The sequence below is a fragment of the Pongo abelii genome, chromosome 1 (genome assembly GCF_028885655.2).
Source record: "Pongo abelii isolate AG06213 chromosome 1, NHGRI_mPonAbe1-v2.0_pri, whole genome shotgun sequence".
Classification (NCBI taxonomy): domain Eukaryota; kingdom Metazoa; phylum Chordata; class Mammalia; order Primates; family Hominidae; genus Pongo; species Pongo abelii.
Window position 1 is genome coordinate 218,055,090 of NC_071985.2, and position 18,943 is coordinate 218,074,032.

The window sequence follows — 18,943 nt, forward strand, 5'->3', positions numbered from 1 at the left end:
GCTTGAGTCCAGGAGTTTGAGGCTGCAGGGAGCCGTGATCGCACAGTACTTCAGCCTGGGTGACAGAGCGAGACCTTGTATAAAGGTCTAATTTATATTTATATTTACCAAATTTATATTTACCAAATTTATTTATATTTATGTTTACCAAATATTTTATTTGAGTAAAGACTTGAAAGAAGTGAGAGAGAAAGCCAGGAAGGTCTCTGGGGAAACAGCATTCCAGGCTAAGGAAATAGCAAATGCCAAGGCCCTGACATGGGAGCAGGCATGGGGTACTCAAGGCCAATGAGGCCAGGGTGGCTCAGAGCTGAAGGGTGGGAAAGCAGGAAGTGAGGGAGAGAGAGCCACTGGGGCCTTGGAGGCGTTATAAGGACTTCAGCTTTTACTTTGAGTGAGATAGGAACCCACTGAAGAGTTTGGAGGAGAGGCCTGATCTGATTCAACACAATTATACCGGCTGTTGTGCTAAGAGTGGACAAGGCAGGTAGGTAGGCAGGAAGGCAAGTGGGTAGGTAGGCAGGTAGGTAGGTAGGCAGATAGGTATGTAGGTAGGTAGGCAGACAGGCAGATAGGCAGGTAGGAAGACAGGCAGGAAGGCAGATAGACAGGTAGGTGGATAGGTAGACAGGCAGGCAGGCAGATAGACAGGTAGGTGGATAGGTAGGCAGGCAGGCAGGCAGATAGACAGGTAGGAAGACAGGCAGGCAGGCAGACAGGTAGGTGGATAGGTAGGCAGGCAGGCAGGCAGATAGACAGGTAGGTGGATAGGTAGGCAGGCAGGCAGACAGATAGGTATGTACACAGGTAGGTATGTAGATAGGCATGTAGGTAGGCAGGTAGGTAGGTAGGCAGGCAGGCAGGTAGATATATATGTAGATAGGTAGGCATGTAGGTATGGAGGAAGGTAAGTAGGTAGACTGGTAGGTAGGTAGGCAGGCAGGCAGGCAGGTAGGTAGGCAAGCAGGAAGTGAAGGAGAGAGAGCCACAGGGGCCTCGGAGACATTATAAGGACATCAGCTTTTACTTTGAGTGAGATAGGAACCCACTGAAGGGTTTGGAGGAGAGGCCTGATCTGATTCAACACAATTATGCTGCTGTTGTGCTAAGAGTGGACAAGACAGGTAGGTAGGCAGGAACGCAGGTAGGTAGGAAGGTAGGTAGGTAGGTAAGTAGGTAGGCAGGCAGGCAGGTAGGCAGGAAGGCAGATAGGTATGTAGGCAGGTAGGTCGGTATATAGGTAGGCATATAGGTAGGTAGTCAGATAGGTCTGTAGGTAGGTAGGTAGGTAGGCAGGCAGATAGGTAGGTAGGTAGATAGGCAGACAGGCAGGTAGGGTGGCAGACAGGCAGAGTAGGGGGGTAGGTAGGTAGTCAGGTAGACAAGGGCAGGAGCAGGGAGACCTGTTGCAATAATTCAGGCAGAAGAAATGGTGCCTGGGACCAGGGTTCCAAAAATGATCAGATATCGAATATATTTTGAAGTACAGTTGATAGGATTCTGGAATGGTTGGATATAGGTAGGGTGTGAAGAGAGGGGTCGAAGTTTTATTATTTATTTATTTATTTTGAGATGGAGTTTAGCTCTTTTTGCCCAAGCTGGAGTGCAATGGCGTGATCTTGGTTCACCGCAACCTCCGCCTCCCGGGTTCAAGCAATTCTCCTGCCTCAGCCTCCTGAGTACCTGGGATTACAGGTGCCCACCACCACGCCTGGCTAATTTTTTGTATTTTTAGTAGAAACAGGGTTTCACCATGTTAGCCAGGCTGATCTCAAACTCCTGACCACAGGTGACCCACCTGCCTCGGCCTCCTAAAGTGCTGGGATTACAGGGGTGAGCCTCCACGCCCAGCCAGTGTCAAGGTTTTAAAGCAAGCAACTGGAAGGATGAAGCAGCCATTTACTTCTCAGGGGAAGACTGTGAGCGGAGCAGGTTGGGGGTGATGAAATATTTCCGGCTCAGGGCACTTCACTTTCACATATCTGGGGTCAAACAGGGAAAATGTTGGCTTTTGGTAATGTTCTAGAAGGAACCAAGCTACACTGGTCCCACAGATAAGGCTTGGTAGTTGGTTAATCCAATTAGAACACTAACAGCTCTAAACAAGGAAGCAGTGTCTCGTGACAATTTGGCGTTTTTATATAAGATGACAATATGTTCTGCTTGCTACATATTTTGAGAGATTTAGAATGATGTTCTTTTCTTGAACATTTATTCTGTTCCCTTGTATTTTTACTTTTAAATGTATGGAAGAACTTCAAAAAGTTTGTGGGAAAGTATATTATATAAAAACTATATGCATGGCTTTTAATGTTCTTTTGCACCAAAATACTAACTTGTCATAACATGTTCAAACACAATCCAGATTGAGGAACTAAGGGTAAGACATCAATTTGAAAAAAGCCCCTGGCCGGGTGTGGTGGCTCATGCCTGTAATCCCAGCACTTTGGGAAGCCGAGGAGGGCAGATCACAAGGTCAGGAGGTCGAAACCATCCTGGTTAACATGGTGAAACCCTGTCTCTACTAAAAATACAAAAAATTAGTGGGCGTGGTGGCACACGCCTGTAGTCCCAGCTACTCAGGAGGCTGAAGCAGGAGAATTGCTTGAACCCAGGAAGTGGAGGTTGTAGTGAGCCGAGATCGCGCCACTGCACTCCATCTCAAAAAAAAAAAAAAAAGAAAAGAAAAAAGAATAAAAAGAAAATAGCCCCTATAGGAGCAACGTGAATTCTGCTAAAGCTGAAGCAAGAACAAACATCAAACGTCTGGTGAAGCTTGGGTGGAAGAATGGTGAAATCACTGATGCTTTACAAAAAGTGTATGGGGTCAATGCCCCAAAGAAATCAGCAGTTTACAAATGGATAATTCATTTTAAGAAGAGACTAGGCCGGGCATGGTGGCTCACACCTCTAATCCCAGCACTTTGGGAGGCTGAGGCAGGAGGATTGTTTGAGCAGCCTGGGCAACATAATGAGACCCTGTCCCAAGGAAAAATTAAAAATAAATTAGCCAGGGCTGGGTGCAGTGGCTCACGCCTGTAATTCCAGCACTTTGGGAGGCTGGGGAAGGTGGATCACCTGAGGTCAGGAGTTCGAGACCAGCCTGATCAACATGGAGAAACCCCGTCTCTACTAAAAATACAAAATTAGCCAGGTGTGGTGGCACATGCCTGTAATTCCAGCTACTCAGAAGGCTGAGGCAGGAGAATCACTTGAACCCAGGAGGTGGAGGTTGCAGTGAGCCGAGATCACGCCATTGTACTCCAGCCTGGGCAACAAGAGCAAAACTCCATCTCAAAAAAAAATTATCCGGGTGTGGTGGTGCATACCTGTAGTTGTAGCTACTGGGGAGGCTGAAGTGGGAGGATTACTTGAGCTTAGGAGGTCGAGGCTTCAGTGAGCGGTGACTGCACCGCTGCACTCCAGCCTGGGTGACAGAGTGAGGCTGTCTCAAAACAACCAACCAAAATAACAGACAACACAATGTGAAGGAGAAGCCTGCAGCAGCAGACCATTCACAGCAATCTGTGAGAAAAAATTCATCTTTTTTGTGCCCCAACTGAAGAGGACTGACGGTTAGCAGCAGAAACAACAGCCAACACCACACACATCCCAATTGGTTCAGCTTACAGAATTCTGATTAAAAAATTAAAGCTGAGCAAACGGTCCACTTGCTGGTGGCAAAACAGTTGAGCCCAGGTCAGCTGCAGACAAGAGCAGAGCTTTCAAGGGAAATTTTAAACAAGTGGGATCAAGATCCTGAAGCAGGAGTTTGAAACCAGCCTGGGCAACATGGCAAAATGCCGCCTCTACTAAAAACACAAAAAATTAGGCCAGGCATGGTAGCTCATGCCTGTAATCCCAGCACTTTCGGAGGCCAGGGCAGGTGGATCATCTGAGTTCAGGAGTTTGAGACCAGCCTGACCAACATAGTAAAACTCTGTCTCTACTAAAAATACAAAAAATGAGCTGGGTGGGGTGGACGCCTGTAATCCCAGTTACTCAGGAGGCTGAGGCAGGAGAATCGCCTGAACCCGGGAGGAGGAGGTGGCAGTGAGTCGAGATCACGCCATTGCACTTCAGCCTGGGCAACAAGAGCAAAACTCGGTCTCGAAAAAAAAAAGAAAATTAGCCAGGCATGGTGGTGCACACCTGTAGTCCCAGCTACTCGGGAGGCTGAAGCATGAGAATCACTTGAACCTGGGATGTGCAGGTTGCAGTGAGCCAAGATTGCACCACTGCACTACAGCGACAAGGCAAGGCTCTGTCTAAAAAAGAAAAAAGAAAAAAGAAAAAAGAAAAAAAATCCTGAAGCATTTATTTGGAGAATTTTTTTTTTTTGAGACAGAGTCTCACTCTGTCACCCAGGCTAGAGTGCAATGGCGCAGTCTTAGCTCACTGCAACCTCCACAACCTCCACCTCCCGGGTTCAGTGATTCTCCTGCCTTAGCCTCCCCCGTAGCTGGGATTACAGGCGCCTGCCACACTGCCTGGCTAATTTTTGTATTTTCAGTAGAGACGGGGTTTCACCATGTTGGCCAGGTTGGTCTCAAGCTCCTGACCTCGTGATCCACCCAACTCGACCTTTCAAAGTGCTAGGATTACAGACATAAGCCACCGTGTCCAGCCAATTTTTGTATTTTTAGTAGAGACAAGGTTTCACCATGTTAGCCAGGCTGTTCTTGAACTCCTGACCTCAGGTGATCTGCTCGCCTCGGCCTCCCACAGTTCTGGGATTACAGGCGTGAGCCACCGTGCCCGGCCTTTTTTTCTGTTTTTGTGAGGTGAGAGACGGTATCTCTCTGTCACCCAGGCTGGAGTGCAGTGACACCATCATAGCTCACTGCAGCCTTGAACCCCTGGGCTGAAGTGATCAGATCCTCCTGCCTCGGCCTCCCAAAGTGCTGAGATTACAGGTGTGAGCAACTGTGCCCGGCCCCACTTCTTTTTTCTTAGATTTTTCCTCCCCCAAGCTGTAGATACAGACTTCTGCCATAAAACCCCGAATACATTTACTCCCTTGATACTTTTAGTCTTTTTAAAAATAAAGATGCAGCGAATTCCCCTTTCTCTGTGCCAAGGACCACTAATTCTTTCCACTAATAACTAATGTCTCACAGTTCCTACTATAATTGGACTGTAAATAAGAGCTCTGTGAAGTACTAGACATCTCATTTCAAATGGAACTGAATATCAAAAGATTGAGATCTGAATGACAGAATAATTATTTCTTACCTCCAACTAGTAATAGCCTTTGTTCTCATAATTCTTTTTAGACAGGTGAGAAGAGTAGCAGAACAAGGTGAGATTTGTCTAAGCTACTCCCTGTTTAAACTACCTTGTCTGTGTACATAGAAATCCTCTCAAATAAAGGCCCCATGGCACAAATCTATACAGAAAGTAATGACTCTACACTGGTTGATACCCTAAGTCTGAAAATGGTTAATTTTTAATCACTTTAAGCACAGACACATCATTTAGAAAGCTTTAGGATAGGCTGGGTGCGGTAGCTCATGCCTGTAATACCAGCACTTTGGGAGGCTGAGGCGGGTGGATCATGAGGTCGGGAGTTCGAGACTAGCCTGGTCAATGTGGTGAAACCTTGTCTCTACTAAAAATACACAAATTAGCTGGGTGTGGTGGCGTGTGCCTGTAGTCCCAGCTGCTTGGGAGGCTGAGGCAGGAGAATCGCTTGGACCCGGGAGACCGAGGTTGCAGTGAGCCAAGATCGCATCACTGCACTCCAGCCTGGGTGACAGAGCAAGACTCCGTCTCAAAAAAAAAAAAAAAAGAAAAGAAAAGAAAAGAAAGCTTTAGGATAGGAAAGTTGTCTTGAAACTCAACAATAAGGAAACCAACTCAAAACAGTTCAGAATTATGGGTCTCTGCATGAGCGCGGTGGCTCGTGTCTGTAATCCCAGCACTTTGAGAGGCTAAGCTGGGTGGACCACAAGGTCAGGAGTTCGAGACCAGCCCGACCAACATCGTGAAACCCTTTGTCTCTACTAAAAATACAAAAATTAGCCGGGCGTGGTGGTGGGCACCTGTAATCCCAGCTACTCGGGAGGCAGAGGCAGGAGATTCGCTTGAACCTGGGAGGGGAGGCAGAGGTTGCAGTGAGCGGAGATTGCGCCACTGCACTCCAGCCTGGGCGACAGAGCGACTCCATCTAAAAAAAAAAAAAAGAAATATGGGTTTCAATATGTGAGTATGTAACTGAGAGTTGAGAAGACTCTACTCCCTGGCCCAACGTTAGAAAGTTGATATTCTTTCTCTCTTAGGTAAAAACGGAGTCAGCTGATCTCTTCTTATCGAACATCAGCTAGTCTGCATTTCTCTGCTTCTCCTTCAACTAGGTGTGGCCAGGAGACTTTTTGCTGATTTTGTGTGAGAAGTGATATATACCATTTGCAGGTGTGGCCCATAAAAACCCCTCAAGCTTGTCTCTCCTCATTTCCATCCTATTCCGATGGAATGCTGAAGGCCAGAGCAACCCCGAGAGCTGCATGAACATGGCAGAGCTGCTGGAAGCCCGGTTCCTCAATGAACTTGGAGAAGAGCCCTCCTACCCCATTCCCACCTGACTGACTTGAACCCGCATTGGAATGTTAGTGAAGGAGAAAAAAAGTTTTATGGTGTTAAGCTACAGACATTTGGGGATGGTTTGTTGCAGTAGTTAGACAACCTTAACCAGTACAGATATTGGTACTGAAATGGGATGCTTATCACAAAAATCTATTATAACACTGGTTTGGTGGTCAAGAAGGAAACTGATCTGGGAGGCTGGAAAAGTGGAGACCTATGTTATTCGGAGGGCAAAACATCTGGAAAAACTGCCTCCTGTGGCAACTTGGATGGTTGGCTGTATTAACTACATAGCCTGAATCTCTAGCCTAAGAGAAGAGTTGAAAACTCACGTCAGTGTGCTGTTACAAGCATTACAATAAAGACCTGGCTGGGTGCAGTGACTCATGCTTATAATCCTAGCACTTTGGGAGGCCGAGGCGGGAGGATCACTTGAGGTCAGGAGTTTGAGACCAGCCTGGCCAACATGGTGAAACCCCCGTCTCTACTAGACAAAACAACCTTAAATGTAGGAAAGAATTGACTGGTTATAAGCAAAAATGAAGAGTGAGTCAAAATACCTGGGGCCTTGAGGGTTGTAAAAAATGAATTTCCTGGCCGGGTGCAGTGGCTCACCCCTGTAATCCCAGCACTTTGGGAGGCCGAGGCGGGCGGATCACGAGGTCAGGAGATCGAGACCATCCTGGCTAACACGGTGAAACCCCGTCTCTACTAAAAATACAAAAAATTAGCCGGGTGTTGTGGCAGGCGCCTGTAGTCCCAGCTACTCAGGAGGCTGAGGCAGGAGAATGGCGTGAACCCAGGAGGCAGAGCTTGCAGTGAGCCGAGATTGCGCCACCGCACTCCAGCCTGGACGACAGAGTGAGACTCGGTCTCAAAAAAAAAAAAAAAAAAAAAAAAAGAAAAATTTCCTTCTAGATCCCAGATAAGAGCTAAGTTTGAAACAGGCTTTGAATACCAAGGCCCAGTAAGACTCAGCCCTGCAGCAAAAATCATCTATTGGGATCTTCCCATTCAAATATACTTCAGATGAAGTCAAGGCAGGTGTCACTGAGAATGAACTAGAAGTGAGAAGCAAAATTAACCAGACTTCAGAACTGTGTAGAGCCAAGAATTGCTAGTGTGGTTACTGGCATGCAGAAACGGCTGCAAGTGAATAATCAGAAGTCTACCAAGTAAATTGTTTTCCCAAATTAACCACACTCAGGTTTTAAAAGCCACTGACTCTTTTGCAAGGCTTTAGACAACCCTCGGGTCCCTAGACTTGCACCAAGCAGTAAGCTAGCTAAGAAGGCCACGCCAACTCCCAAGAACAGACTCAGTGCCTACTCAGGTGGGGCTATGGACAATGGACAAGGGAGTTCCTTCCAAACCAGGCAATCAGAATTTTTAATAAACTCTTTCACAATGTCTGTTCAGCATGATTTTTTTTTTTTGTTTTTTGAGATGGAGTCTCACTCTGTCACCAGGCTGGAGTGCAGTGGCACCATCTCGGCTCACTGCAACCTCTGACTCCCGGGTTCAAGCAATTCTCCTGCCTCAGCCTCCCGAGTAGCTGGAATTACAGGCACACTCCACCACGCCCAGCTAGTTTTTGTATTTTTAGTAGAGATGGGGTTTTGCCATGTTGGCCAGGATGGTCTTGATCTCCTGACCTCATGATACGTCCATCTTGGCCTCCAGAAGTGCTGGGATTATAGGCGTGAGCCACCGTGCCCAGCCTGTTCCGCATGATTTTCTAATTGTTGGGGCCAATGACAGCTCCATTTCCCATTTCCTTTTCCAACTGAGATCTGCTACTACAGTTATTCTATCCCAGCTCTATCACAGTGTATGGGGTAGAAACAGATAACATCTCCAAGTTCAGAGTTTGCTAGACCTTAAGGGGCCACAATCAAGACCTGAAAGACATGGCATGAGGGAACTGTGGACGTTGAGGTCAATGGATTGCGTGGGTGGGATTTGGGGTCGTCATCTTTGGTGAAAAGGTATGTGTTGTCTCTAAGTCAACATTGGAGGACTGCTTAGCCAACCAACTAGCTGTACCCCTCATCTGCCTGAACATCTATTTCACAGGCCCCCTTGCTTCTGGCATGGCCATGTGACTGAGTTCCAGCCAGTGAATGTGGGCAGAGAAGTCATGCACACCACTTCCAGGCCTGGTACATAACACCCCTTTCCCTGGTGTGCCAGCTGGATGCTGACGTCCAAGGCAATCTTGGAACCCACATGTTGAAAAAGGCAGAATCCTGGTAGCCTGGAACCAACATGGGGCAAAGCCCTTCCCCCACATCAGTCTGTTAGACAAAGCACTTGACTTCTGGAAATTCCATGTAGCATCCTCAAATCCCTTGAGTGACATAATGAATACCAGCTCACATCTCATGAGCATTTACTTTGTGCCAGGTATTCTAAGTACTTCATATGATTAACTCATTTAAGCCCCATTATCTCTCTGATGGTCCCCATTTAACAGGTGAGGAAACTCAAGCACAGAAAGGTTAGGTAACTTACCCAGTCATATAAACCAGTAAGTGGCAAAGCTCAAACCCAATCAGCCTAGCTCTAGAGTCTAGTCTTGGCCACCATACTCCATTGCTATTATTATAATTGAGACAGGGTCTTGCTGTTGCCCAGGCTGGAGTGCGGTGGCATCTCAGCTCACTGCAACCTCCGCTTCCTGGACTCAAACAATCCTCTCACCTCAGCCTCCTGAGTAGTGGGGACCACAGGTGCATGCCACCACGCCCAGCTTTTTCATTTTTAGTAGAGATGGAGATTCGCCATGGTGGCCAGGCTGGTCTTGAAGTGATCCGCCCATCTCGGCCTCCCAAAGTGCTGGGAATACAGGTGTGAGCCATCATGCCTGGCCCAAAATGCACATCTTTTACATCAGCAGGGACCTGTCCTCCCGCAGTACTAATCTGGAAGTTAATGGCTTTGAGAGGCCCACTTCTTCTGGGGTTCAGGTACACACCATAAATTACAATGTCTGGGTATAAGCTATTTAAAGGAGTAGGGAGATAAGAGACAAGGACACCACCTTGTCTAACTGAAGTAACCACCTCAATTTAAAAGAAATTGATCAAACAGAAGTCTTATGATAAAAACTTTATTGTCTTAAATATCAAATGTTTTACACACCACTTTTTCTTCAGAAAGTTCCTATTAAAAAAAAGAAAAATAAAATAAAGTGTTTTGATTATTTAGGGCTGACTTACATTTCAGTATGTGACAAAAATTCAAACCCAAATGCATCTAGCTCACTCAGTTTCAGACGGGTCCTATGTTCAGCCCCTAAACAAATGGCACAATGCCACCAATTTTGGGATTCCTGAGTTTGGTTCCCTTAAGTTCTCAGAGTTTTCCCAACTCTCAAAACCAAAGCATCATGGGAGTGACAGGGCCACCGGCAAGATTTTTTGCCAGTCAGCCTAGTTCTTCTTCTAAGATGCAGTAGTCTCAAAGCTTAAAGTCAGAAAATCTTGCAATACAAGAGTAACTGCAAGAACATATAAAGAAGGAAAAGAAAGGACGGGGTTTCTATTTGCTAAGATTTGCCAAACATGGCTATAAAACTGGTAAACAAACCTTTCTTGAGTGCAAAGTCTATTAGCCCAACTTGCCATGAAGATGAGATTTGGAATAAAAATGAACAAATCAATTTTTGTTGTAGATACAAAGCGAAAAAATAAAGTTCAATCAATATATTGAATTTCTCTGAGTTTATCACTAGAACTATTTCAAAAGATGATCGGGGATAGAATGGAAATCTAGTCATTCAAATGAGAAGGTCTTGGATGGGTGGCATAAACTCAGCTGTGAAGATTCAGGAAAGGAAAAATAAGTCTGGTCAGCATCAGGTAATCTCAGACAGAAGGAATCAGGAAATGAATCAGCCTGCCTCTGGAAGGAAATACAGGTCTACCATTTTTAGGCCACAGACACATTCATTCAGGGTTGTATGTAAAACCAACTCTTGTAAACAAAATAACTTCCCATCAGAAATGCATGTTCCTAGGAAAAAAAATACTGCAGCATGCCCCCCTCCCCAAATTAGCTAATGAAAACCTTCTTGCAGAACATAGAGACCTAGTTCTGTATAAATTATCATAATTTTGTATTTCATGCCCCCACGACCCCAATCTTCCATAGCTGGCTTAACGTTTTTAGGTAAAAGAAACATTCTCTAACCTCCATGCCCTTGAACCATTTTCTTGGCAGATTTCATTCCAGAAGATAGTGCCCTAAAACTTGTCAGCTCGGCTGTATCCTTTCACGTTCTACAGCCTCCAGAGGATCTAGATTACCAATCATCAATACATAACTGATAAACCTTTGAGAACATTTTCTAACTATAAACCTCAGAAGTCACTAGTAGTTACGATCCAGAAATTCTACCTGTATGCTTCAGGATTACAACATATATGTGGCATTTAAAATAACAGGTTAAAAAACGTCCCTTTGATGAAGCTGTCCTGTAGACAGGCCTGGTAGAGCCTCAAATACTCCTGTCAATCCTGTCCGCCAATCCCAGCCATCGCTGGTTACATGTTCTGCTCTAGATTCCCGTTTTCACAAGTTGCACCCAGCTGCTTTAAAATAGCACATCCTGCAGAACCCTCTGCTAAGTCGTGCTAGCCCAGATGGTCAGTATTCCGGAGCAGCCGTGCTCACAAAGGGATGCGAGGAGGATGCTTGCAGCACACTCCATGTCTCTACCCTGCATGTGAGGTGGTCTGATGGATGGACTGACTGTCACTGGTGCATTTTTAGGGTCATCTTCCATTTATTTGTTGCACTTCTTTCCTGGCCATCCCCTCTCCTCCAGCATTGTAAATGGATTTCTCAATAACTGATCTCCTCAGGCATTTATACATGTTACATTTTTTGTTGGTTTCTCTGATTCCATTTAAAAAAAAAATTTTTTTTTTTTTTTTTTTTTTTGAGACAGTGTCTCACTCTTGCCCAGGATGGAGTACAGTGGCGTGATCTCGGCTCACTGCAACCTCTGCCTCCCAGGTTCAAGCGATTCTTCTGCCTCAGTTTCCCAAGTAGCTGGGACTACAGGCATGTGCCACCATGCCCAGCTAATTTTTTATTTTTAGTAGAGGTAAGGTTTCACCATATTGGCCAGGCTAGTCTCGACCTCCTGACCTCATATCCACCCACCTTGGCCACCCAAAGTGCTGGGATTACAGGTGTGAGCCACCGCACCTGGCCTAAAAAAATAGATTTTTAAAGAGCTGTTTTAGGCCCACAGCATCTGATTCCATTGTAAGCCTGATTTTCCCAGTCTGCTCTGAAGCGGAACCAAGTAACTCTAATATGACTTTTAAAATAAATGCATGCAACAGGCAAAAATAGATGTTGCTTTTGAAGCTAAAATTTGTTTCACGTCTCCCTTCTACACTGAAAGCTTCACAAGGGCAGGGTTCCAATCTGTTTTAGTTACCCCTGAATCCCCAGAGTTCACCTGTGCCTGGCACATAGGCACTCAGTATTTGATGAATGAATCAAAGTAGCAAGGAATTCTTGTTCAAAGACTCATGTTGCATAGCCTTCAAGAGTACCAATTTCCTTTCAAATATCTAAGATTTTCTTGAACTTTTCTCTCCCTTAACCAGCACAACACTGATAGTAAAACAAAGAACATAAACATCTAAAAACTGTTTTTGGTGATGCAAAAATCCCTATTATAATCATAGCACTAAAGAAATCTAATGGTCTGATGCAGGATAATTGTGAATCAACTCAGTCAAGGTGAGCCTGAGGACCACTCTGTGTGCCCTCCATCTCCAGGAGAGCTATTTTCAAACCTTCCCCTAATACTCCTCTCATTCCCCACCAAAATTTGATGCCTCTGCTATTCAGAGAAACTAAGGCACAAAAGAAAATCAAGCACATCGAAGGTTCACTCCTAAGTTCATTCAGCGAACTCCTAGTAACACCTACTGAGGAATCACTAAGGTATAAAACTTGAACCATGATTTTACATTTCCAGTTCTCAAGGACAGGCTTTGAATTTACTTTGTTGTTAAGAGGAATTAGCAATTCTAGAAAAAAAAAGCTATTTTTATTTTCTCTACCTCCTAAACACAAAAGGTAACATTCATCTTCTAGGAAGGGAAACTCTTGATAACTCTGTGTCTTTCTAGGTCAGCCACAGACTACACTAAGTCACCAAATCCAAAGGGGAAATTTGGCTTTTTGGTGAGTATTTGTGCTAGAGAACAGTAGAATGCATAATCTGGTTAGCTTCTCTTGGGACACACTGCCAGTGATAACAGGTTTGAAATATGCAGCAGTTCAATCATCCTGCTCACCCTCACCACAGGTGGCAAACAGGTAGGAAAAGGCCATTGCAATGCCCTGCAGCTTTTCTGGCCGATGATTTGCAAGGCTGTTTGCTATATATATATATATTTATATATGTGGTGGGATAAAAGCCACCATAAGAGAAGAGTACGTCGGTAGATATAAAAATTGCTTGCTTTTAAATCTATATAAAATTAACTATATTTGTCAATCACCATATGTATATGCTAGCTTACACATATATATATAGACATGAGCTTAAAAGTTAACCTAAATTTTTATGGCTTTCACCGGAGATAGAAAGCTGTAGTAAGACAACCAGCAGATTCCACATTAACTGGTTATCATAAAATCAGTGACACAAAGCCTCATATTCCATTTCTATGTACCCTCTTGCTAGAGACATGCTTTGGGAAAAAACACATAGGGTTGTGTCTCCCTTTAGTACATATAAAGACAGGGAGCTCTAGAAGATATGGGCTGCAAGGCAGAAGAGTTTTAACACATACACTCGCCATCTCTCCAGCTTCCTTTGCCAAGCAACTGGTTACTTTTTTTTTTTTTTTTGAGACAAGAGTTTTGCTCTTGTTGCCCAGGCTGGAGTGCAATGGCGTGATCTCTGCTCACCACAACCTGCGCCTCCCAGGTTTAAGTGATTATCCTGCCTCAGCCTCCCGAGTAGCTGGAATTACAGGCATGCGCCACCATGCCCGGCTAATTTTTGTATTTTTAGTAGAGACGGACTTTCACCATGTTGGCCAGGCCTGTCTCAAACTCCTGCCCTCAGGTGATCCACCCGCCTTGGCCTCCCAAAGTTTTGGGATTACAGGCGTGAGCCACCGTGCCCAGCTGCAACTGGTTATCTGTATGTGTTAATAGCTGAAGCCCAAACTGTGGGATGAAGGCTATTGGCTGTCTGGAGCCCTGAACAGGTATGAGTGGAAATAATTCTTAACAGCATCAATGAGCAAAATCTATAACCTATGTAAAGCTGCTGTCTGGTTACCAAGCACATCTTTCCGCTCAAGAACCAACTTCAGGGAAATGGCACAAATTACACAGGAAAATCTCTCTCTGGTGAAGAAACAAAGACCACCCTTGCAGTTAAGTGCTGACTGCAGAACTGCCCACTATTGGTTATGGTAAAGGAGCTGTCCAGTAAAGGTGCCCATTACTGGTTATTACTCTTGGTAACCGGAATTCACAAGGATTTGATGGTATTCTTAGAAGTTAACCCATAATTTCTGCATTTCTGGAGCTCTTAACTGAATAAAAGCTGACAAATGAAGGTTCACTACTGTAATGCTCCTTAATATACCCTTTGCATTCTAGAGCTGCTACATTTAAGTCATCCAAAATATTAATAGTGTCAATAGGTTTTTTTTTTTTTTTTGGTGAGACAAAGTCTTGCTCTGCTGCCGACGCTGGAGTGCAGTGGCGCAATCTACGCTCACTGCAACCCCCATCTCCCAGGTTCAAGCAATTATCCTGCCTCAGTCTCCCAAGTAGCTGGGATTACAGGCGTATGCCACCATGCCCAGCTAATTTTTTGTATTTTTAGTAGAGACGAGGTTTCACCGTGTTGGCAAAACAGCTTAATTTTTATAAAAATGATGGGCAAGAAGATTTTAAAAATCAAAAGCAATTATACTTTGGGCTTTATGTAGTCCCAGCTACTCAGAAGGATGATTGAGCCCCAGAGTTTGAGTCCAGCCTGGGCAACACTGCAAGACCCCATCTCAAAAATAAAATGATGGAAGGGACAAGGATATTTGGCAAGTGGGTTAAGCTCATTCAAAGTATTCCTAACAGGAATTCGTGTACAACTATAGATCTATTCCTAAAAATAAATATACATATACATACACAAAAAGCTATCCTAATGAAATCTTTTCCCGACTGATATTATATATTCCACTTGGAACTGTTTCCCAAATCTCCACACTGAATTGTGTGCCAAGGTTCGTTCTGCTTACACGGAAGGCCCTTTAGGAGGGAGTCTATTGTCATCAGTAAGTTCCCCCACCCTTCCCACCCCATGGTTCCAAAGATTTATAAGCTTAGAATACATTCCCAAACCACCACCCATAAAGCAAATACAGGGTCCCATTGCATTGCTACTAGATTCTGCATCAATCATAGCACCAACTCTTTAATTACAATCACAGCTTTAAGTCAGTTGACAGAAATCCTATGGGCAGTTTCCTAGTGCATCGTACATCTTTGGTGTAGGGCAGGTGAAAGGGTCTACGATGTGCAGCTGTCTAAAAGAACATCTTAAAGACAACCTGGCTGACCTGTTGTTCTTAGCGCCCTCTGAAAAGCAGTAAACTACAACTCCTTCTGTCAACCATTTCCTAACTACATAAAGGATCATGATGAATCTACGTGACACACCATCCCGTCACCTAAAGTCTTATAACATACATACAAACATCATAGCAAAAGGAAAGAAAGAACTTGGATGGGGTAGAAAAAAATGTCTCTAAGTGCCCCTAAATTAAAATTTCAAAAACTCCTGAGATATGAGCCTCCATTTTGATTGTGCTCAATGACTTAAAATTTGATGAAACGAACAAGCTCACAAAGAGTCAGACTTCAGACAAAATCATTTAACACTAAGTTGAGAAATCACTCTTTCGAAGCTTCTGTTTCAAACATGTTACAAGCTATAATCTAGAATCAGAAATTATGAATCTCAAAATTCTTTTCAATAAAACCAAGATTTCAGATTCCTGCTAGGTACCCAAAAGAGGAGTTTGCCAGGAAAGAATTATCTAAAACCTATCCAGTAGGATTATTGCACAGTGGGGCCCACAGGACAATGATTTCCAAGGGCTAGTCCTTATATAAAAAAAGGCCACAATAAATACATCTATATATTATGCCCCACTCTAACTTGACATAGTAAACACAAATAAGATGAATTTTGCTTAAAAAAGAAACTCCTGAGGAAAGAAAAGGATGGAAAACTCTACCAAGGCCACTTAAGTCAGAAACTGTAATTACTATTTCCGCTGCCACAAAGGACACTCTCCAAATACACTGACCATTCCAAGCACCAAGATTAACCAGTGACAAGGTTATCACACTTAGTATTTCACTCAGATCACAGCTCACACTGAGCGTTTGAAGAACTTCCTGGCAGAAGAGTCTAGAAAGGAAATAAGCTGCTGGCAATCAATCCATTCCTGAACTTAAGTCCACCATTAGTCATTAAGGGTTGAGGTGTTATCAGTGAGATGCTAGCAAACCCAAACTCTAGCAAATTCCAGTGTTTAGGCCATTATTTTTCCCTCACAGTTCTTGACATCTGCAAATGGAATTATGGTTGTTCTGTTCTTTTAAAAATCTGGGTAGCACCATGTTTCACTCGCATTGTAACTCGCCCACAATATCCCATCCAATGTAATAAGGATTCATGGCAATCCATGCAGCAGCCTGCGATGCACAAAGTAGCCCAAGATTGAAACCCTCCTGCTCGCCCTATTAAAATGTCAAATCCTAAGCACACAAATAAAAACATACCACTCTACGATAAGATATTCAATTATTCTCCAATTTCCTGTTATAATTAATGAATCATGATACACAGAGCACTGGGTAGAATTCCAAACACCAAACTATGTGGTCAAAAGTTTCTAAATTGACAACTGAGTCAGCAAACCATACCTTGCCATCAGCACAGACACACAGTCACAGTGTGGAGAGTTCATCTGTTTTTAGCTGGATGGGTAGTGGGATTTCTCATGGCTTCTGCTTTTCAAAGCATTTACTCTTATTCTAAAACAGTATGCTATACACAAAACCATCCATTTTATTCCAGGATACATCTGAATGAGAATAAAAAGCTTTTGTATGCACATACTGCCAATACATTAAAAAAGGCCTAAATTTTAACAAGTAGGATAGACAAATTCATCAGACAAGAGATCATAAATTACTTTGGCCGAAAAAAATCTTTAAAAAAAATCTGGCTCAACATTCTGCTTGCAGGTTTCTATATATACTGTATATGTGGTGAGTGTGTATGTGTACGTGTATATAGAGAGAGCTTTCTTTTGTTTAAAGGGAATGGAGAACGGTCTAGCCCACTTTCCCATAGTCATGTAGGAACTACGATGTTTTTTGCGAGCAAAACAAGAAGTGCAAGGTCTGCATTCCCACCAACTCGATGCAAAGCTCCAAGAGCTTCCTGCAAAGTAAAGCCAGCACGGAGAATCCGGTCAATATCTGCGGCAGGAAAAATCAATGGTGGAAGAATGGCAGGACTTGATGATGGATGGCTGGTAGGTGGTTCATATTCAAGTAACGGCCTCGAAGCATCAGGACAGACATTTTCTCTGGTTTCAGGCCTGTCTGTTACCGAATTCTGTATGCCCTGACCTAAGTCTTTAACCAATATGAAATTGGATGACAAAGACTTAGTTTGCTCAGAAGTCTGATTGAGTGCATCCTCCTCACCTGCTAAAAGTTTGGGTGAAATTTCTACACCTAAGGTGCAGTGTAACTGATTAGATGTTTTAGCTGAGGTTACAGTGACAGAACTGTTCTTATTTATGGATTCCCTAGATTTGGGGACACCTTCCTTTTCGGTTGACAGGCCATCACCTAGACTCCTGAAGTTTACATTTTCTACAGCTTCTATTCCAGTGTCATATGAAGTACCTGTTAATTTTTCTGTCTCCACTGATATAGATATGGCCTGATGAAAGGAGACTTGTGGACACTGCTTATTCTGGGTAAGATGCTCATTTTGGGTCCATCTTTCAGAAAGGTCTTTAATACTGGTTTGGCCCTCAGCTATGGTTTCTGATTGACAGATTACTTCTTCAGATGTATTTTCTGAAGCTGGTTTACTGCTAACAACCAAAAGTTCATGAAGTTCTTTCAAGGCTGCCGTTATAGATGGGCAAGATTCTTCTGCTGATTCCACAGAGGGCTGACAACTGCCACAGAGACTTGGAGAGGAGGAGTAATGGCCATACTCTTTATTTGTTCCAGATATTTCAACATTAGTTTCTGGGGGCTGTAAATCCTGAGTGGAAATGGAATCATCCAAAATTTCAGATGAAAGGTTACATTTTGATGTTTCTACTTCCATCAAGGGATTATCTAAAGTGAGATCCAATGCACCAATGTTCTTGACATTGGCATTCTGCTTGCCTGTTGAATTAAGCACAGTAACTAGGGACTGTTCAGCTATATCTATTTCCATAAATGTTTCTGAATCTGAGCAGCCACTGCATTCTGAAGATGGAATACTTTTCTTCGTACTTGGAAGATCCACATTCTGTGGGAGCCCATTTCCTTTCATCGTAGCTTCCAAATCAACAATTTTGTGTTGATTCTGTTGACTTTCTTCAGGAAGCTCAAGGTCCCCTATGTTACAAAGATATTCTTGGTCATGTGAAGCTTTTTGTTGTGCAACTTCATACTGTTCATTCCCTGGTTCTTCGTGCTGCTGAGGGTCACTCACTTGACTCAGGTTCTGATTTTCTGGAAGCCAATCCTTTTCACCTAGAAACATCTGTGATTCATGCATCCTAGTAGATGTGACAGATAAACTAGCTTCCTGTCTTGTATGGAGATGAAATTTGAGGCCCTGGGTGCTTCTTTCAGCAGATTTCTCCAGATTACCTGCAACAGTTGTTTCTTCGGATGAATTCTGCATAGGCATGGCTGGACTCTGGTCTGTTGGAGCATGGTCTGCTGAAGAAGCATGATCAGAAAGATCTTGTAAAGAAAGATGTCCTTTCTTTTCAGAGTTTATCTGGAATTCAGCTGAAGCCTTCAAAGCCTTCACAGCTTTAGGTTCAATGCGATCTGAGTCACTGGGCTTGATAGGGCAGACTGAAGCAGAGACGGAGCGAGCAAGACTCATAGGATTACCAACATCAGGACTCTGTCCTGAAGAACGGGCGGGATGGTTAAACCCATCTGAAGTTGGTAATGATGGCATTCCCAGTGAGGTAGATTCTTTACCACTTTTCTCTATATGGAACACAGGGGAAAGGAAAAAGATTAATTAGCAGGTAAC

At 43.9% G+C, this 18,943-nt stretch overlaps 2 protein-coding genes across 2 annotated transcripts in view; both read right to left on the reverse strand.

Annotated features, from left to right (window-relative positions):
* Positions 1–16,697: 16,697 nt before the first annotated feature.
* RSC1A1 (regulator of solute carriers 1) lies at positions 16,698–18,865 on the reverse strand. The gene has a single exon (XM_009234924.4). It carries the CDS (start codon positions 18,863–18,865, stop codon positions 17,009–17,011), a length of 1,857 nt encoding a protein of 618 aa, XP_009233199.3. The 3' UTR covers positions 16,698–17,008.
* The window catches only part of DDI2 (DNA damage inducible 1 homolog 2), a 43,735-nt gene continuing 41,489 nt past the window's right edge, over positions 16,698–18,943 (reverse strand). Inside the window, exon 10 of the mRNA XM_009234925.3 lies at positions 16,698–18,897. The gene's annotated coding sequence lies outside the window, so the exon portion shown is untranslated. The remainder of the gene's footprint in view (positions 18,898–18,943) is intronic.

Bases quoted from the DNA above. Each gene is read 5' to 3' on its own strand.
- RSC1A1 (XM_009234924.4), bottom strand. From the start codon at position 18,865: ATGCCATCATTACCAACTTCAGATGGGTTTAACCATCCCGCCCGTTCT.